Source organism: Pseudophryne corroboree, chromosome 4 (assembly GCF_028390025.1).
Source record: "Pseudophryne corroboree isolate aPseCor3 chromosome 4, aPseCor3.hap2, whole genome shotgun sequence".
Classification (NCBI taxonomy): Eukaryota; Metazoa; Chordata; class Amphibia; order Anura; family Myobatrachidae; genus Pseudophryne; species Pseudophryne corroboree.
In genome coordinates, this window is record NC_086447.1 from 496,260,292 (window position 1) to 496,282,826 (window position 22,535).

The following is a 22,535-nucleotide window of genomic DNA, read 5'->3' on the forward strand; positions in this document are numbered from 1 at the left end:
TACCCCTTGGCAATGCGCATTACACACCCAGCGAATGAAACTCCTGGCAACAAGCATTACACCTTGGCAATGAGCATTACACACCCAGCACATGAAACCCCTGGCAACAAGCATTACCCCATGGCAACAAGCATTACACACCCAGCGCTTGAAACTCCTGGCAACAAGCATTACCCCTTGGCAACGGGCATGACACCCAGTGCTTGAAATATGTGGCAATAAGCATGACACCCAGTGCATGAAACCCCTGGCAACAAGCATTACTGCCTTGTAATGAGCATGACACCTAACACATGAAACCCCTGACAACATAGCCCCCTGGCAACGAGCATGACACCCAGAGAATGAAAACCCCTGGCAACGTGCATGGAACCAAGAGCATGAAACCCCCTGGCAATGAGCAGGTGTGTGGAATACTGTGTCACGGGTATTGTGGTATGTAGTATAATGTCTATGGGGCATTGTGGTGTGTGGCATAAAGTTTTACAGGTATTATGGTGTGTGGCATAATGTATAACAGGCATTGCGGTGTGTGGCATAATGTGTCACAGGCATTACGGTGTGTGGCATAATGTGTCAGGAGCATTATGGTGTATGGCATATTGTATAATGGGAATTACAGTGTTTGGCATAATGTTCAAGGGCCATTGCAGTGTGTGGCATAATGTGTAAGGGGCATTACTATAAGGAGGAAAAATGACAAATAATGTAAGGGGCATGAATCAAGATTTTTTTTTCTGTTGTGGCCAATGTCTGTGTGTGCAGATTGCAAAACTGGAGTATAAGGTAGTCTTTTCCTTCAATGCAATGCCCCTGGCAGCAAAGGCACACCCCTTTTAGTGAGTCCACGTCCCTTTTGCATCACGTGCCTGCATCACGCGCAGATTCTTCACTTTCCCAGTGGCAATTGGTGTGTGTGTGTGGGGGGGGGGGGGGTCAAAAATGTTTTGGCTTGGGAGAGAAAATTTTCTAGTTAAGCCACTGCATAATTTAGAGACAGATTGAATGTGTGGAACAAAGGACAGTTCAGAGTCAAGGATCACACTTAGGCAGCGAGCTTGTAGAGTAGGTTTGATTGTCATGTTATCAGTTATGAAGATATGGAGTTGGTAACTAATCTTGGCTTGCAGGAATATAATTAATTCTATTTTAGAAATGTTTACTTTAGATGGCGAGATAACATCAAAGATGAAATGGCAGAAAGGCTTTCAGAGACACTGATCAAAACCGATTGTGACAACTCTAGGGAGGATAGGTAGATTTGAGTATCACCAGTGTACAAATGATACTAAAATCCGAAGGAGCTGATTCGTTTGCCAAGAGATGAGTTATAGATTGAGAAAAGCAGAGGACCTAAGACTGAGCCTTGCAGTATTCCAACTGATAGAGGTAGCAAAGAGGTGGATTCAGAGAAGCGAACACTGAAAGTGCAATTAGATAGGAAGGATAAGAACCAAGAAAGAGCGGTGTCCTGAAGACCTAGGAGAAGAGAGTGGTAAACAGTGTCAAAAGCAGCACAGAGATCTAGAAGACTAAGATTTAGCAGTGACCAGATCCTTCACCACTTTAGTCAGTGGAATGAAAGCCTAACTGAAGTGGGTCCAAAAAGTTGTGTGAGTTAAGAAAGTGTGTGAGGTGAGTGTAGGCAAGCATCTGAAATAGCTTTGAGAAGTATGGGAGCTGAGAGATGGTGGCACGGTAGTTAGAGAGTTTGGATCATAATTGTATTTTCTCAGAATGGGGGTAATCACTGCTTGCTTGAACAGAGAAGGGAAGATACAAGTAGAGAGGGAGAGAAATTACAGATTTTAGTTAAGGTTTGGATAAGGACAGGAGACAGTTTTACTGATTGTGAGGGTATAAGATCAAGAGGAAAGGCAGTGGAATAGGAGGATGAGAAGAGTGCAGATACTTCATCTTCACTTGTGGAATCAAATGAGCAGAAGGTGCCAGAGGTTTCAGGTTAAGGAATTGAGCAGGTCACTGGCTGAGGAAGAGCATACCATTTCATCTTGGATTTTATCAATCTTGAGTTTATGTCATAAAACTGGCACATATGCTATCCATGCAGAGCTGGATGCATCTTGATCTCTGCAAGTTGAGCTAAATTTTTTTGGGGGTGGGGACATTTTACATTTACGGGTTCTGGAAGGAGACCGGAGCCACCGTGGGTGGGGGAGGGGCAGTTTCGAAGGTGCCGCAGATGTAAGAGGGGCGGGTGTGGGGGTGCCGCAGGTGGGAGAGGGGCGGTTCCAGGGGTCCTGTGGGTGGGAGAGAAGTGGGTGCGGGAGTGCCGTGGGGGGGGGGGGGGCATGTGCGGGGGTTTCACGGGTGGGAGAGGGGTCCGGAGCCACTGCGGGTGGGGGAGGGTCGGTTGCGTGGGTGCTGCGGGTGGGGGAGGTGCAGGTGTGGTGGTGCCACGGATGGTGAAGGGGGCCAGTGGTGCTGGGAGTGGTGGAGGTGCAGGTATTGCTTCTCCTGCTTCTCCTCCTGGAAGCAGCTAAGCTGCTGACCTTTGTTGGCGCTCCCTGCAGCAGGCGGTGAAGGCTCCTGTGCCCGGGCCAGGCACCGCAGCTTGCCCTCAACGGCGAGTCCCTTGGCAGCCGAGTGGAATCCAGGGAACACACAGCAGGCAAAGAGCAGAGCCTCCCATTGGATGTAACCTGTGTGGGAGGGCATTTCTCGGCCAAATCAGCTGTGGCTGGGTGTGATAGACCTGACGATAACCCAATGAGAGCTCCTAGCCACGCCCAGCCTTGCGAAATGAGTCACAGAGTCACAGATCTGGGCAAATATATAAAAGATATTACATCCTGCAAATTCAGAGTTTTGTAGAGATTAGTGCAGTTGTGAAATAAAAGTTTGCATGAATGGAGATTTTAGACAATTTTAGACAGAATAGGCCACTTCCCAGAGCTGCATTCAGGCAAAACAATCTTTGCTCAGAACAGTTTTAAAAATTCCCCTCTAAATCTGGGACTGACAAAGCAGAATCTTCTGTTCAATCTCATTCTTATTGTAAACTATCTGAATTTGTTTACATGTGTTTTGTAGACAGAAAGGAAAACTTTATGCATTCCTTGAATTAAAGATGTGTGGAAATGAAAGGAATATGCAGTACTGACCTGTTTATTAACCATATTACTGTAGCACCCAGATGTTGTGCAAGCAACTAATTGCCCTGTGACCCACTGACCCATAATGTAGAGAAGGAGGGATCATTCACTCATTGGCGATAGCACTCATCTCACCACCCTCACTATGGCCATGCATCTGTGAGTCCCTAACAATGTGGACCCTCCATCCCTTCTCATTTGAATCATTTTGCTCTGAAGTGTGAAGGGAACGCTCAAGCTCTGTTTTACTACTTTCTGTGGCCAGTGCTGCTCTTTGGCAAATGTCAGTATCGTGCTCCCCAAACCATGGGGGTCTACTTACTAAGCCTTGGTTGGAGATAAAGTGCCAGCCAATCAGCTCCTAACTGCCATGTTATAGACTGTGTTTGAAAAATTACAGCTAGGAGCTGATTGGCTGGTACTTTATCTCCATCCACTTTATCTCCATCCAAAGCTTAGTAAATAGGCCCCCATATACATTGGTGACAATCAACATCAAAAAGGAGATTTTGCATTAGTGTAAATAAAGTTGGGATCCATTGTCTATGTAATGTAAAATGTAAATAAGGTCCAATGAAATTGCAAAAACTGCAGATGTGTCTCACAATATTTATGAATTGTGAATAAGTCAGAAGAAGTAATGCATGGTACGCTGGGCTGGTCACACTATAACACGGAACCTACAGCATGAGACTCTGTTATAAGGAGACACAGCCCAAACTTATACAGCAGAGGTCTCAAATCCCTGAATGGGGACTGTAAAGAGAAATTGCCAAACCCTAGGAAACAACAGCACTATACTGAAAGCACTGAAGTTACTGCAAACACAACTGACTAGCAAAAAAAAGGAAAAAAGTGGTATTTTCATATGTGGAACAATGGTGCCAATGGGGTCTCAATGTAATGAATTGTACTATTGAGATTCAATAACAAAATGTATCACTTACCTTATATGAAAATGCAGGTCTTCATCATAAAATATATAAAAGAATCAAATTTGCATTCTCACACTCTATCCACTCATAGCAAAGTAGCTCTATATTAGTTAGTTGATGGCCAGACTCCAATTTTTTTTTTTTTAGCAATGGTTTTTTTTTTTACACTATTTTACACTACAGGTACCAGAAAGCCCTGTATGCTGTTTACAGTTATACAGATGGAATACATATGTATTCCCGGCGGATGGGATGCCGGTTGTCAGTCCCGACAGCAGCATCCCGCCCGCCAGAATGCCGGCAGCGTGGCGAGCACTACGAGTCCCCTTGCGTGGACACCCAAGAGTGGGAATAGCCCCTGTGAGTCGCTGTTACGGCTGGCAGCACTGACGGCTGGTGGGATTCCGGCGTCGGTATCCTGACCAACGGGATTCCGACAGCCGGAAAATTGATTGCCTCCCCTACAGGTGACAGTATGCTCAGGAAACATGTACTGAATATGGTGGGACTTTAGTCGTACAAGCCCAACATATCCAAGCAGTCCATGGTTGCCAGGGCCTGCTAGGACTAGTAGTGTCACATACAGAAATGCTTTTTGTTGTTGTTTTTGATTACTTAAAATCTCATTGGGAGGAGATATTTTTTTTGTAGGGGTGTGTGCACATTCTTTTTTACAGGTCTGGATCCCCCTAGAATTAATGCTGAACAAGCTGGGGCTATATCCCACTATAACAGGGAACCCATGCAGTGGTATTCCCTATTATAGTGTAAACAGCTCAGCCTCTCCTAGCCGATGCAGCATTTGCAGACAGCCCTACTACTTGCCTCCCTGTATTAGGAGTAACCAGATCAGCCAATGAGCACTGGTGATTTGTCCACTCGCGAGGCATGAATTCATGTAATTCTGCTTCAGTATCAAGATGATGATGATGACAACTACTACTGTATCATAATAGCTTAAAGTGCACTGTAAACATGTCTTCATAATGACACATTTAACAGACTATTTTGTTTGTATGATATGTAAAAATCAAAATATATACACGTAAATGTGCCATACCCTAAGTGATCTCCACAGTATACAGGTGCAAGGGAAGAGGAGACACTGCTTTGACTATATCATTTTTGGAGGGTTTGTTAAATATGTTTTTTCTTATTACCAGGAATCTTCCATCAAAAACATAATTTACTCCTGTCCGATGTCCCTTTATTAAATGAGACTTTCAAGCTGCTGCTAGCATTTCAAGGACTGTAAATAGACCTCTTATGAGCATGGCCATCTAACTTTATACTGCAGGCATCTTCCTCTGGATTAGCACCAAACACTGACTCACTTGTTGATTCCTATTCATCTTTTCTGACTTCCTGTTCAAAATGGTTTAATAGGGAATACATGGAAACTTAAAAATAAGAGGAAGCATTGTCATGGTAAACACTTGTCTTAACTATTTCGACAGTGATCCGTGGTCAGTCTGAGAGCAAATCGCAGACATTAATAATGATATTAGTCATACATAGTAACAAAGGTTTCCATTTCTACTTCAATTATGGTGCTGGACTATAAGACTTTAGCAAGTACTATGTAAATCCCATCAACAATATCAGATTTGTATGCTTCAGTTCAAAAGTTTCATTTGTATTTTGGGAATCCTATACTGACTTAAAATAATGACGTGGCAGACAGATGTTTCCTAAACACAGTAATTTGGTGAAGTCTCCAGAGGAAAATTCCATATATAATTTGACATGGTTACCTGACCTGTTCAAACACTTGTGAGGAAATTATGATGGGAAACATGTATTTTAGTTGCGGATACATTTATAAATCTGCATTCATACTAAGAGAAGTTAGCCTTATTTTATGCTTTGTCTTACTGGATAAGTGCATGTGTAACCCAGCTAGCCGATTGATGCATGCTAATTAAACAATGGGTCAGACTCAATTGCTTAGCAGGCAAAATCTGGAAAATTGGTATGCAACTACATAACCTGGTTCCAGGGGCCCCATAGGAATGGTACTCCCTGCACCCACTATAGCTACGCCCATGGCTACAGACCTCAGCCCCAAATATTCTCAATAGAGACTGCTGTGTGGCCTGATTTGCAAAGCTTTTTGGAGCTTGACTCCTTTTGCTAACACCATATTCTGATTCTATCCCTGCAGCCTCCATGCTCTCCCCTCCTGTTGATCGCATTCTTCTAATGCAGTTTCTAGCCGACAGTAAAATGGCAGCGATAAAAAACTGCTTTGTCTGGACAGGCCCTGTTAATATTTTAATGTCAAATAGCCTATAAAATAATTCCTTACTGCCAATGCCACCATTGCTAAATATACCCCTAGGTATGGGATGTGGATCACTGTCACAGCATCCACCAGAGTTTGGCTGTCCTCCATGTCTGTGAGTCACAGGGGAATGTAGGCTTGTAAATAGAGCCTTTGTGGAGAACTGACTATGGGGCAACAAACTTCGTAATAGCCCATAGGTCAAGTCAGTGCTTCAATTAAGTGTATTATGTCACCTGTACTAATAAAACAGTAAACAAAATATAGTTTTACCTAACTTATTAAAAAAGTACACAAAAATGCATGAAAGATGAATAGTGAAGGATTGCATGTCACAACTTTACAGTAGGATAACAACTTTACAGTAGGATATGTCTGGTCACCATATGCACCGTGAGTGTATTGCATGTGCTAAAAAACACATTGCTACATGCCAGCATCTTCTACGGTGTTCATATTCCCAATTCATAAACACAGATGGTTACAGTACTGTAACAAACAACAATAAAATGAAAATAGATTGAAAATGATCTTACCATACAGGACCCAGAACCATCCAGACATGTGTGTGAGTTTCCATTGCATGCACACGGTAAACATTCTCCAGAAACTGAATAGTAAAATCCAGGTTGACATCTCTGCACAAATAAACACATATGGCATGATTAGTAAATAGCTTTAAGACTTTTTTTTTTTGTTACTTCATATTTAGTTTTCATTATTTTTAAATTTGTAGACTGTGATTTTTATTTTTGCTCATCTGAGTTAAAACTGCTGTGTTGTATAAAGATTAAGAATCCTTTTTATACTAAAAACATTAAAGGTTATTGTTGTTTTTTATATTCAACTTATATAGTATGCACCATTATCAGAATCACAATTGTGTAGTTTGCTGACACAGGGCAAACACATACTGTATAAAGTCATTTAGGGCACAAAGAAAAAGGATGCTGCCCACTGGCTTTCAGTGTCAGTGGAATTGTTTTCAACACTGGGCTGGAAAGAGCATTTCTTCCATCCAAATATGGCATCAGATATTAAGCATTTTGAGAGGGTGTTGGTATTTCTGGCTATTGAAGCCAGCAATGAGAAAAGTCATGTAAATGAACTATGTTTCATGCTAGGATGATTCCTTACACTTACTGGGGCAGATGTATTAACCTGGAGTAAGTGATAAAGCAGTGATACGTGCAAGGTGATAAATGCACCAGCCAATCAGCTCCAATATGTAAATTAACAATTAGGCGCTGATTGGCTGGTGCCTTTATTACCTTGCATTTATCACTGGTTTACCATTGAAATGTGAAGAATGGTAAAGCACCAGTCCCCTTTTTTGACACTTTTATTTGTTGCAAACTTCTTTTGCAATTTTCAGATTTTTTTTTTTATTTGAAAATGATCTGTTGTGTTAAAATATAAAATAAAAAAAATCTTGTACGATTTATGTTATACAATCTCTTTACTCTTACAGCAAATTAAGGGGTCATGTTCAAAAACGGGGATTCCTCACTATTGCACATTGCTACTTGCCACACTTCATATCTGCAGAAAGTTAATTAAATAGCAAGTTTAAATTTAAATATACAATCAGGCATTGCATGGCAAGAGTAAACCCTTGGTGATGCCATGGACGACAATACTAAGGAAAAATCCAGTGATGATGGGATAATGAGCACTACACCGCTATATTAAAGTACAAATAAATTATATAGATGATCTCAAGGCATAAAATAAATACTCCCAACTGTATGCACCCCCATAATTGTAAATAACTTTGAGCCTGATGCATAGTGAGTGCTATTATTATTATCCTTTATTTATATGGCGCCACAAGGGATCCGCAGTGCCCGATTACAGAGTACAGAAAAAAGAAAACAGTGACTTACAGTTCAAGACAAAATAGGACAAGAACAGGTTATATAAACATTGGTGCGTCAGCAGACAACACTGAACAAAGTTTTAGGGTGGCAGAAAACCGAGGGATTTAGTGTCGTCGAAGGGAGTATGGAATAGAAGATAGTTTACGTAAGAGAAGGAAAAATACATGAGGGAAGAGGGCCCAGTGAGAGTTTACATTCTAAAGGGGAGGGGAAAACAGACAGGGTGACACAGATGGGGTATACAGTGCGCATGGGACAGAAGGCTTAAAATGAGAGTTTTCTAGGTTTGGTAAAGAAGTGGGTCTTGAGAGCCCATTTGAAGTTTTGTAGAGAGGTGGAGAGTCTAAGGGGGAGAGGTAGAGAATTCCAGAGAAAGGGAGCAGCACATATAAAATCTTGGAAATAGGATTGGGAAGAGGTAATCAGTAGGCAGGAGAGGCGGAGTGCATTAGCGGAGCGAAGAAGATGGGTGGGAGTGTAAAGGGAGATAAGGCCAGAGATGTAAATGGGAGAGGCGTGGGTGAGGGCTTTGTAAGTGAGTGTGATTAGCTTGAATTAGATTATTAAGGGGAAAGGAAGCCAGTGAAGGGCTTGTCAGAGAGCGGGGGTGGACATAATATGTTTGGTGAGGAAGATGAGGTGGGCAGTAGCATTGAGGGTAGGTTCGAGTAGAGAGAGGCGTTTGTCAAGGATGCCAAGTTTTACTACGGGTATCATGCATGAAATTGATCTGTGCATGCCTGGAAAGGTGCAGATTTGTGGGACTTGGGCACCTTCTCTAGCCTGCACCTAGAAAGGAGGTTTATGGGAGGTAAGGAGAATTCTGATGTAAACTGAGTGCACTAGGGTTATATTTGCACTACTGCAGACATATGCAGATCAGGGCACATTCTGCATGAATGAAAGAGGGATAAAGGAATAAGAAGATAAAGATGAAGTATGAAAAGAATAAAGAAGGATGGAGGGGGAGGCAAGAACAGTAGAAATTCCTTTTGTTAAGATTGGATCTCAGTGAGAACCATCTACAGTATGTCATGAATGGTGGACTGACGGACTGATCTGTTATATGGGATGAAAGACAAGGGAGATGACATGCGGTTGAAGCAGAGATTAAAGGCAACAGGATCCATGTACCTCAGGCAGAGATGGTCTCTTTATTGTATGACAGTCATTAAGATGTACTCTGTGTTGTATGGCAGTTAAGATGATATCTATTGTATGGTAATAACTGGTATGCTCCCTGTATTGTATGATAGTTACTAGGGTGTTCTCTGTATTATTTTGTGATCATTTAGATGTTTTCTGAATTGTATGGTGGTCACTAAGACGCTCTCCATTTTGTATTTAGGGCATAAAGATGCTGCCTGTATGATTAAATGGTTGATAATATGTTCTCTGCATTGCATTGTGGTCTGTGGCTTCTCTCTGTATTATGTGACAGTAACTGGGATGCTCTTTGTATTACGTGGCAGTCTTTGGGATGCTGTCAGCATTGTATAGCAGGCAGAAGGAAGGTATTTATATAGTATTGCAGTCATCAAAGTGCTCTCTGTATTGTATGGAGGTTGTTAATATGCTATATGTATTGTATGGTGATCACTAGCATGTTATCTATGTAATATGTCAGTCACTGTGTACAGCCTTCTGTATTGTATTGTGTTTACTACTGCAGGATGTTCTTTGTATTTTGTAAGTCAGTGATTAGGATGCTCTCTGTAATGTTTACAACTGGAATGCCCTAAGTTTTGGGTTGCGTTTGGCAGCAGCAATGTGATTTTTTTTCTTCAATTCTGCTAGGGAAAATTTATTTGAACCCTGTCTACGTACTTTTGTGTTGGTCCTACCTACAGCTGAGCTGTTCCCATACACATGAGGCCACTTTCATAATTGTTTCCATGCCCAATTTAAGTTCCCAATCAGAACCTGTACATATACTGTAATATGTCATCTAATCTTACTTCTTACATTATTTACCTCTCTATTTTTCCAATTTCTCTCTTGCTGTAGTTAACCTGCGCTTACTTACAAAGCTATCTTTTTTTGCATTGTTTCAAATCTGATACAACCTCAATCATATGGATAATTTGCCAGGACAACTCATAACAATTTTACACTTCCAACTTGTGGTGACTTCTTTTCCCAAGTGGGTGTGATCAGGCAGTATTCTGTGTGTCCTAAGCAAAAGTGCTGCAAGATAAGATCTTTTTAGACTGCTCCATTTTGCATTTGATTTTCATGCATTTTTATTTCTAAAAAATAAAACAAATGGTATTTATGTTAATCAAATGTTTTTCATGCATAATATATTGCATTCTTTATTCATTCGAGCAGGGCCAGATTGGTCCCCAGGCGTGCCACAAAAATTATTTTCCCTAGGTATTAAGGGGTGCAAGGTCATGGTGTGAATAAACACCACTGATGGGGACCTGGCCACAACAATTTGAAGGCATGGATACACCTCCCTGGCAGTTTAAGTGTCCGATAGGGTTGCGCCAGGTATTTTCTACCCTGCTACTTCTTTCTCTGTAATCCGGTTGGAAACAGACCTCACTAATACTCTTTGTATACTGAAGGCTTCCATGACATCATGGGCTGCCTTAAGAATTATGTTTTTGTTTAACTATTTAGGGACAGGTCCAGATGGCTGCTCTCCCATTCTTGGGTCCAGCCACCTTATAGTGCAGATCAGACTAATCTGTTCTCCATCTTCTTCTGACATCTCTGTGTATATAACATCCCTTTTCTCTCCCTTTCCCCACTGACAGTAACTGCACACATCACCCAATATAAGCAGCTACATTAACTAGGAAAGGAAGAAGCTCTAGATAGCATACAGTAGGGTACCGAGGAGGGAACTCTTAATGTCAGTGGGAGCATTGGCAAGTAATTTAAAGGGGGGGGGGGGGGGGGGTTAAGGACTATTAATGTAATGGTGAGTGGGGAATTTTAGTCTACTGGAGGATGATGGTAGTGACTGGCCATATGATGTTGTGGTGATGGCTTTTACCTTAATGGTGTGGTTTGGTGACTATTCATTGAAAGTGTCCTTATAATGCTTTCAATCAATGCTATTAATTTAATACAGAGATTAATTGGAGGGGGGGGGGGGTGTATGCATATTTATTGTGATTGCTGGAGCTGATAGAGGGGAAATATGCCTAATCTTTAAACTATGAATGCTATTTAATGTAGATGCTGGTTGGGAGTAGAGATTCCCTACACATTCTGCTGATGGGCTTTCCACATTCCATATAATGTACTCATCACTTTTCAAAACCAGGCCCCAACTCAGGATCCTGACAGGTAGAGAAAGCTGCAAGAACTGGTAGAATTGAGCACCTCAGTTTTTCAACAGTCCTGACTTTAGGGGGATGGTATTTTAGTCAGTGCTGATTGCATTACGCAGTCAGGTTGTAAGTCCCTCTTCATCCCGTTTAGCTTATGAAAGTGGAACTGCGTGCACCTAGCGGTGGTCCACAAAGCCAGTTGTGGAACATGCTATCATTGGGTTCCATAGAAGAATTTGGTGGAAGGCCCGGTGATGCTGATCTACTGTACCCTACTGAGATCTTTGCTCTTTTGTGCATACACTGGATAAATTCATCCACAGAAGTGGCCCCCGCTCAGCAGTTATTAGCATGCATAGTGGCCCAGAATAGGGTGACCACACCTGCAACATGTAGTACAACTTGGTTTAATCAGCTGTCAATTTTGGGAGAGATTTATCAAAACCTCTAATAACGAAAAGTGGAGACTTGTGCCAACAGATTCTAGCTACATTTTCTATAAAGAACTACATAAATTATAGGTATAATCACTTATGTAGTTGCTATAAGTATATAATGGGCTCTACACACTGGCCGATTTGCCGCCAAAGTGACCGATGGCCGATGCGGCCGACGGACGACCAGGCGGCTGGGGGTGACGGGGGGAGTGAAGTTTCTTCACTCCCTGACGTCACCTAGCCCCATAGCCCTGCATGCTAAATATGGACGATATTGGGGGTAATTCAGACCTGATCGTACCAGTAAATTTGTTAGCAACTGGGCAAAACCATATGCAGTGCAGGTGTGGCGGATTTTGCAGAGAGAGTTAGATTTGGGTGGGTTATTTTGTTTCTGTGCACGGTAAATACTGCCTGCTTTATTTTTACACTGCAATTTAGATTTCAGTTAAAGTGACTGCTCTGCAGAGGAACCTAATTGAGGCAGAGATTCTAATGGTATGTGGCCCAGATGAGACTGTGTTTATGTTACAGCTGAAGGATCCTCTTCCCAAAGAGTCTGTGCTCTCCGAAGATCTTCTGGGCAGTGACCCTTGTACACCCCAGTTTAAGACTCGTACAACTCACCAGTAGGTCTTCTAGCCTATAATAGCCGCTCTTCCCATAAGGCGTGATATGCCTACCGGTACTGGGATGCCATCAGGACTTACGCCACTGGTGGTAGTATGAGTTTAATCCCAAGTGACCCGATTCAATGCAGGTAAAATGAAAGACCTAAGGAAAAGATCAGAAACTCAGAGACAGATGACGAGATAAATAGAATGTCACTGTATTGTCAGGGGAAAGACCAGAAGAACCAAAGATATAAGGACTAAAGAGTAAGGACAAAGATAAGACTGGAGAAACAAGGTCTAGAATGCCGGAGACTTCAGGATCAGCTGCTTCTCTCATGGGTGGCTTTATCAGGCTTGCTCATGAGTTAGTAGCCCCAAGCATATTTTTGTGTCAATCCTTGAAGAAAAACTTCAAATATTGTTTCCAATAAATTTTATGATCAACGTGTGCAATATAAAATATACATCACAATATCAGATGGCACTTCTGTCTTTGTAAAATTAGTTCCGCTGAGCAATAACAGACATCCACGCAAGTGAAGCCACGGGCAAATGCTAGTTAGTAATTAATCTTTTATTAATTAAAATTGTGAATATATGTGTGATGATTTCATCCATATCAGACTAGATTAATCATTAGCACAAAATTACATTATTTTAATTTTGGTACTGGTTCCTGGTAAAGGGCAAGTTATGTTTAGTGTGCAACCACAAGCACACAGTGCTTGATTACGTTAATGGGAAAATGGGAAAGTCAGGGACCGCATAACTTGTGTTTGTGGGCTGAAGCAATGTGCAGGAGAATGCAGTCTCAATTCAAGTAAACCAGTACACTGTGAATATTGGTCATGAAGTGCCTCAGCAAAGATGACAGGCTCCTAGTGAACTGATAGACTGCCTTATACTGTTTCAACCAACATCAACAACAAAAATAAAACATTTGCTTCTACAGTGTGGTACTGACGTCCCTTGTACTGTTTAAATTAGAACATCAAAAATGTTCATCAAATTAGAACATCAAAAATTTTCATTCTGTAACAATACAGACCTCATGTCAATGGATATTATTTGGTTAATTATATATTTTAGAATGATTTATTTTTTCCTCCTTATCCTGCAGTTTCTCCTACAATGCAAAACAACAAGTTCTATTGTACTTCATCTGTAACTTTGGGGGTCATTCCGAGTTGTTCGCTCGCAAGTGAATTTTAGCAGATTTGCTCATGCTAAGCCGCCGCCTACTGGGAGTGAATCTTAGCATCTTAAAATTGCGAACGATGTATTCGCAATATTGCGATTACACACCTCGTAGCAGTTTCTGAGTTGCTTCAGACTTACTCGGCATCTGCGATCATTTCACTGCTTGTCGTTCCTGGTTTGACGTCACAAACACACCCAGCGTTCGCCCAGACACTCCCCCGTTTCTCCAGCCACTCCTGCGTTTTTTCGGGAAACGGTAGCGTTTTTTCCCACACGCCCATAAAACGGCCTGTTTCCGCCCAGTAACACCCATTTCCTGTCAATCACATTACGATCGCCAGAACGATGAAAATGCCGTGAGTAAAATTCCTAAGTGCATAGCAAATTTACTTGGCGCAGTCGCAGTGCGGACATTGCGCATGCGCATTAAGCGGAAAATCGCTGTGATGCGAAGATTTTTACCGAGCGAACAACTCGGAATGACCCCCTTTGTACATGTGTAAAACTCATTTCTGTGCAGTTATTGTTGCTCTAGTGCACTTTTAGCGGTGTTTTGCTGCATCTGCAATGGAAATAAGATAGGACGCTACACCTCCCAGAGTGGCTCACTCATACAGGGAGTCTCGCCTCGTATGGCGTATTGAGGCTAATTGTATGAGGACACATTTGTAGATGTACCACAGCAACCCATCTTAAATAGGTCTCTGCATTACCTGGGGATAGCTATCACTGGCTTAGGGCTTTTTAAATGAGGAGTATTGTAACCTTATTTCCGGGAAAATATATTTTATTGTTGGATTTAGGGATTTTATCCATAGAAATAGACTCTATGGTCTCAAGTCTGTACTTTTACATTTGTACATATCTCTCATCTTTGTGAAATGGGGCTACAATGAACTGTAGCAACTAGTTTGGGCTCAAAGATTGTGTGTAACTATGTTATATATAAATAGAAGGTGTTTGTCCATATATAGTGAGGCACACATTCATCTTGGAAATCTTCTGTGCTCTTGCTCTTGCACTGAAGGTATGGAATGTGGTGCTGAGAGGTTTATCTGAGGGACAGCCGAGTTAATGGCTAAATTATTTACAGTATACTGGGAAAAGGGCAGCACCTTGTACAACTCCATTTTAATTTGATAATGACTGTTTATGAATAGGTTGTCAGCAAGCAACAGTACAAGCATACATACAAACTGAAACTCTATATCTCTCCCTCCCTCGTATTAGTGATGAGCGGGTTCGGTTCCTCGGAAACCGAACCCCCCCGAACTTCACCCATTTTACACGGGTCCGAGACATACTCGGATTCTCCCGTATGGCTCGGTTAACCCGAGCGCGCCCGAATGTCATCAGCCCGCTGTCGTATTCTCGCGAGATTCGGATTCTATATAAGCAGCCACGCGTCGCCGCCATTTTCACTCGTGCATTGGAAATGTTAGGGAGAGGACGTGGCTGGCGTCCTCTCCATTTATTAATGTTGATGCAAATATTTGTGCTTATTGCTTAATTGTGGGGACTGGGGACCAGCAGTATTATATAGGAGGAGTACAGTGCAGAGTTTTGCTGACCAGTGACCACCAGTTTTATCCGTTCTCTGCCTGAAAAACGCTCCATATCTGTGCTCAGTGTGCTGCATATATCTGTGCTCACACTGCTTCATTGTGGGGACTGGGGACCCGCAGTATTATATAGGAGGAGTACAGTGCAGAGTTTTGCTGATCAGTGACCACCAGTATTATACATTGTCTGCCTGAAAAATGCTCCATATCTGTGCTCAGTGTGCTGCATATATCTGTGCTCACACTGCTTTATTGTGGGGACTGGGGACCCGCAGTATTATATAGGAGGAGTACAGTGCAGAGTTTTGCTGACACAGTGACCACCAGTATATATAGCAGTACGGTACGGAAGGCCACTGCTCTACCTACCTCTGTGTCGTCAAGTATACTATCCATCTAGATTCTATACCTGTGGTGCATTTTAGTTTTGCAGTTTGCCGACAGTGACCACCAGTATATATAGCAGTACGGTACGGAAGGCCACTGCTCTACCTACCTCTGTGTCGTCAAGTATACTATCCATCTAGATTCTATACCTGTGGTGCATTTTAGTTTTGCAGTTTGCCGACAGTGACCACCAGTATATATAGCAGTACGGTACGGAAGGCCACTGCTCTACCTACCTCTGTGTCGTCAAGTATACTATCCATCTAGATTCTATACCTGTGTTGCATTTTAGTTTTGCAGTTTGCTGACAGTGACCACCAGTATATATAGCAGTACGGTACGGAAGGCCACTGCTCTACCTACCTCTGTGTCGTCAAGTATACTATCCATCTAAATTCTATACCAGTGGTGCATTTTAGTTTTGCAGTTTGCTGACAGTGACCACCAGTATATATAGCAGTACGGTACGGAAGGCCACTGCTCTACCTACCTCTGTGTCGTCAAGTATACTATCCATCTAGATTCTATACCTGTGGTGCATTTTAGTTTTGCAGTTTGCTGACAGTGACCACCAGTATATATGGCAGTACGGTACGGATGGCCACTGCTCTACCTACCTCTGTGTCGTCAAGTATACTATCCATCCATACCTGTGTTGCATTTCAGTTGTGCGCAGTATATATAGTAGTAGGCCATTGCTATTGATACTGGCATATAATTCCACACATTAAAAAATGGAGAACAAAAATGTGGAGGTTAAAATATGGAAAGATCAAGATCCACTTCCACCTCGTGCTGAAGCTGCTGCCACTAGCCATGGCCGAGACGATGAAATGCCATCAACGTCGTCTGCCAAGGCCGATGCCCAATGTCATAGTAGAGAGCATGTAAAATCCAAAAAACAAAAGTTCAGTAAAATGACCCAAAAATCAAAATTGAAAGCGTCTGATGAGAAGCGTAAACTTGCCAATATGCCATTTACGGCACGGAGTGGCAAGTAACGGCTGAGGCCCTGGCCTATGTTCATGGCTAGTGGTTCAGATTCACATGAGGATGGAAGCACTCATCCTCTCGCTAGAAAACTGCAGTGCCACTCCTAGATGGGCCAGGTGTTTGTGTCGGCCACTTGTGTCGCTTAGCTTAGTCACACAGCGACCTTGCTGCGCCTCTTTTTTTCTTTGCATCATGTGCTGTTTGGGGACAATTTTTTTGAAGTGCCATCCTGCCTGACACTGCAGTGCCACTCCTAGATGGGCCAGGTGTTTGTGGCGGCCACTTGTGTCGCTTAGCTTAGTCACAGAGCCACCTTGGTGCGCCTCTTTTTTTCTTTGCATCATGTGCTGTTTGGGGACTATTTTTTTGAAGTGCCATCCTGCCTGACACTGCAGTGCCACTCCTAGATGGGTCAGGTGTTTGTGTCGGCCACTTGTGTCGCTTAGCTTAGTCACACAGCGACCTTGGTGCGCCTCTTTTTTTCTTTGCATCATGTGCTGTTTGGGGACAATTTTTTTTAAGTGCTATCCTGCCTGACACTGCAGTGCCACTCCTAGATGGGCCAGGTGTTTGTGTCGGCCACTTGTGTCGCTTAGCTTAGTCACACAGCGACCTTGGTGTGCCTCTTTTTTTCTTTGCATCATGTGCTGTTTGGGGACTATTTTTTTGAAGTGCCATCCTGCCTGACACTGCAGTGCCACTCCTAGATGGGCCAGGTGTTTGTGTCGGCCACTTGTGTCGCTTAGCTTAGTCACACAGCGACCTTGGTGCGCCTCTTTTTTTATTTGCATCATGTGCTGTTTGGGGACTATTTTTTTGAAGTGCCATCCTGCCTGACACTGCAGTGCCACTCCTAGATGGGCCAGGTGTTTGTGGCGGCCACTTGTGTCGCTTAGCTTAGCCATCCAGCGACCTCGGTGCAAATTTTAGGACTAAAAATAATATTGTGAGGTGTGAGGTATTCAGAATAGACTGAAAATGAGTGTAAATTATGGTTATTGAGGTTAATAATACTATGGGATCAAAATTACCCCCAAATTCTATGATTTAAGCTGTTTTTGAGGATTTTTTTGTAAAAAAACACCCGAATCCAAAACACACCCGAATCCGACAAAAGATTTTCAGGGAGGTTTTGCCAAAACGCGTCCGAATCCAAAACACGGCCGCGGAACCGAATCCAAAACCAAAACACAAAACCCGAAAAATTTCCGGTGCACATCACTACCTCGTATGCAGGGGCGCATCAAGAGGGGAGGAGGCCCTTGTGCAGACTCCATCTGGGCCCCCTCCTTTTTATCTGGGAACACGGTGTATACTCTGGGCACTAGGGTCACTAGGAGACACTAGCACTTTCCCAGAGTCTACTGCGCATGCGCAGGTCTACAGGAAAATGGTACGGCAGCCATTTTCCCAGTAACTTTCTTTGCATGCGTGAAACTCCGGGAAAATGGCAGCCACACCATATTCCTGGTGATTTCTGCAGCGCTGCTGCTGGGTAAGTATTGAAAAAAATGGGTGCACGGTGTGCGGTGTGGACCATGGGGGCCCGTGTGCACTGCACACACTGTACCCATTATAAATACACCAGTGCTCGTATGGCATGTATCAGATGTGAATTACTTCATAGTATTTGAGAATTTTAAGGATCGGATCATAAAAATGCTTAGGGGCGAACACTCTAGCGTCTTTTACGGTAGTTGCGCCTTTGAATTTATGCCAATGCTAGTTTCAGCCCTTCCTTTGAAACTAGCATTGAGTCCGAAACCACTCCTGTGACATGCCCGCGATACTCCCATAACATGGAATATAATATTGTGTCTCTTCTTGGGAAGATTGAATTTTTTTCTCTCTCCATATAATACAAATATTAATTAGATATTTTAAAAAACCTTGGCAAGAGATAAAGTGGAGAGAGCTAAAGTACAAACCAATCGGCTCCAAACTGCCATTTTTCAAACTGTAGCATGTCAGTTACAGTAGAAGCTGGTTGGTTGGTACTTTTTCTCTCTCCACTTTATCTCTTGACAAGTTTTGATAAATCCCCATTGTTTAGCTAATGCCCCTTTCAGACTGCTTATGCCGCGTCGCATCTGTGATTTGTACACAGATCCATCCCAGGTGTGACCCGAAAGAGACCCCTTTCAGACTGGTGGGCCAACCCGGCTTATTGCCAGGTTGGAGATGACCCAAAGCGCCCCCCCCCCCCCCTTTCCTATTCAGTGCACAGTAGATGGGTTGCATAGACCCAGCCAACCCGTTCACACTGCACTCGCTACCCGAGTTGAAACACCGGCAGCCCAGTGTGCTGCCAGAGGCCAGTGCGAGCTAGAAAGCTGCATTCTTACCTGCAAGAGGCAGGGACAACCAAAAAACTGTGACACTGCATTTGACAGTGCCCTACACAGGGGGGGTATCTGGTCTATAGATTTACAGTGCTTAGAGATACAGTCAATAGGTCAACATCAAATGGCTGATGTGCATTAGGTCTTCATGGTCATTAGGTCGACATGTAAATGGTCAACAGTGCTTACGGTCAACAAGTTTAAATGGTTGTCACACATATGGTCGAGTTTTTTGCATTTTTTCAATATTTAAACTTTTTCATACTGTGCTTTACCATCCACGTGGACTACGATTGGGAATAGTAACCTGCGAAGCGAGCCATGCGAGGGGAAGAGGTACACTGATTGGGGTTCCCTGCTGTGACGGCGAAGCGACCCCAAAAAAACATGAAAAATGTGTCAGCCTTTTTTTTGTGTCAACCTTTTGTCATGTCAACCTTTTCATGAGTCGACCTTTTAACCCTGCTGACCTTTTCTACTATGTACCTTCCTCATATCGACCAAAAGACCATGTCGACCTTTTGACCCTGTCGACCATTTCCATGTCGACCTTGTGGGGTCAGCCTATTGACTGTAGACCTTTTGCTTGCCACAGGGGCTGTTTATTATTTTCTGTTTCATTTATGCTGACAGTAGAACACTATTTTATTTATTTACAGTATCTGAAAAGATGTGTGGGGACCCTGATTAGGCATTTAGACACTGAACCAATGCACCCCTCTACCAAGTTATTTTCCCCAGATTACCACAATATACACACACACATACGGAATAGGATTGGGGATTGGGGCTGTTGAGGGGGGTGGGATCATTGTGCCTGATTCTGAGGTCTTCCTTGCATCCTTTGCTGCAGTTGCGCCTGTGACTTTATGCTAATGCTGCTACAATGTCCTTCCTTGCTGTACATCAATACCTCTGAATATGCAAGGACTGTGCCTCCTCCTTCAGTGTCTACAGATGCTGCAATCAAGCTTTATGCGTTCTTTAGACACCACCATCAGTCATACTATTGAAACTTTCACCAGCCTTATGCTTGGTGCAGATTATCCGTCAGAGTATGGCCTCCAACTCTATAAGCAACCACTTTCAGAAACATTCCTGGCTGAGTAGGGGACATGGTTCAGGCGAGCTACAAGTTCAGGACACAGAGCAGTGGTTTCGGCAGATGGAGACTGGGGCAATGGAGGAGAAGTGACCCTTTAAGTGCTGGTACCTCGTGGCGAACGCATCTATTGTCCCCCGTACATACTGTATACATTGTTTAGGTACCTTGGCCCCTAGAGGTCTTAATGACCATCTGGGACTTAATAATTTTCTGTAAATAGCCATCTTATTTCTTGTGTACTAACATATCCACACCTGCCTGACCCTTTAGCATAACTATGGTATGTTTAGTTGTATAAGTATCATTTTTACATAGACGTAAATACTGTATCCTGTAATATCCATGGATTATTCTATCTATACTATAGTGGCCCATAATTATATATGCTCTATTAGAATTAGGTTACCACAGTATATGATTTATATTTATGCTATTTGGGAGGTTGGTTTAAAGGGGGAATGCTCACTATTTATTATTATACTAGGTGATTCATCGCGCCCTGCGGGCGCTCTTCACACCGTCGCAAAGGGCTACGCCCCCTTAACCCCTGAACGCCTTTTCGGCATTCAATATTTGTATTATATAGAGAATTACAATTGCACGACGAAAGGGCATCAGATGGTGAAGGGGGCGAAGCCCCTTGCGATGGGGAGGGGGCCGCAGATGGGGGAGCGGTCCAGAGGCTCTGCGGTTAGGAGAGGGGCAGGTGCAGCTGTCGCAGATGGGGGAGGGGTTCCGGAGGCACTGCGGGTGGGGAAGGGGGGGTTTTGCGGGTGGGGTAGGGGGTCCGTAGGTGCCGCAGGTGGGGGAGGGGCGGGTGTAGGGGTGCCGTGGATGGGGGAGAGGGTTTGGCAGGCATTGGTAGGTATGAGTGTACAGCAGACATATGTGTGTATGGAGGGGGTACATAGGGTAGACAGGTATGTGTGTGGGGGTGTAGATGTGTGTACAGCAGGTATGTATGTGTGTATGGAGGGAGTACATAGAGCAGGTATATACACAGAGTGATGGCCGGGGAGGGGAGGAGGTGCTGCAGCCGCTGTGTACTGCGGGTCACTTGCTTGTCTCTGTGTCTCCATGCTTCGGCGCCGGCTCTCCGCTCTCATCTCTCAGCTCCCCGCTCTCATCCTCCCTGGGCGGATCCGTCCTCTGCTGCTGCCGCCTCAGACTGCGCCGGCTCCCCGCTCGCATCTCTCGGCTCCCCGCTCTCATCCTCCCTGGGCGGATCCGTCCATCTGCTGCTGCCGCCTCAGACTGCGCCCGCTCGCATCTCTTGGCTGCCCGCTCACATCCTCCCCGGGCGGATCCATCCTCTGCTGCCGCCGCCTCAGACTCACCGGCTGCCGCCACGTCAGACAGTTGCGGCCCGTTACCCGTCCTCCTCCTTCAGTCAATCACACAGTGCCAAGTTGACTGCCGCCACGCCCCACCGACAGGTGATTTGCAAACAGCTCCGAGGGATCACAACCCCTCTTCAGACACTCCGCCAATCACACGACTGGGGTCATACTTATTAGCCCAGATCTGTGACTCTGACTCCGCCCAGTATTGTGACTCCGCCCAGCGTTAGCAAATGAGTCACAAAGTCACAGAACTGGGCTAATATATAGAAGATATCTGCCGCTTATTATATATCTACCGTCTAGTCTATTAGTGTAGTTTTAATAAGCATATTTGTGTTAATTTGTACATGTGTGCAGAGTGTTACTGCTGTGTTGTTTGGTTTACAGTGTTTCTATGGTGATGGTTGCACAGTAACATCATCTGCAGGAGCTGCGCTCACGTGGTGCGTCATAATGTCACCTGAGTCACGTCCCCGGCCAGGTGCGTGGTCCTGCTTCGGGAATGGCGCGCTCATTCACTGGTGGTGACGCCTTTTATAAGGTAAGAAACCTGTTTGTTTTATTTAAGCCTGGTGAAAATGCCTAAAAAAAGGCAATGAAATGTTGCTCACATTAAGCTACCTTCCATTGTGTTTTATTGACTGGAGTGCCACACCTACCGATATATAGGTATATAGATATACACACATACAGGAATCCACCACACTAGGTTGGGGTGCAGTGGGCTGTGACCACCTACTCATATACACATATACATATACAGAGAACCCATACTCTCCTCGGTAATCTCATTCCCTTCAAAACTTTAATACATAACAGGATAAATAATAGGGTTTTAGTTCATGAACTGTACAATCCATTCTTTCGCAGTTTGGCCTTGCGCCTGCGCATTGCAATCCATACGCATGTGCAGTCATTTGATAATCGCCTGTCATGCAAAATCTTATATTTAAAATTCATTGCTCTGTTTGTTAGACTGTCCAGTTATGCATTCGGACACCCTTGCACCGATTGGGATAAAACCAATGCGAGGTGGTCCAGTCGGATCCT

General features: G+C 43.7%; 1 protein-coding gene across 1 annotated transcript in view; it reads right to left on the bottom strand.

Moving 5' to 3' along the window:
- Window positions 1–22,535, bottom strand: part of LAMA4 (laminin subunit alpha 4) — a 222,287-nt gene that overhangs the window by 179,133 nt on the left and 20,619 nt on the right. Inside the window, exon 2 of the mRNA XM_063917152.1 lies at window positions 6,872–6,973. Within this exon, the coding sequence (XP_063773222.1) occupies window positions 6,872–6,973 (102 nt within the window). The remainder of the gene's footprint in view (window positions 1–6,871; window positions 6,974–22,535) is intronic.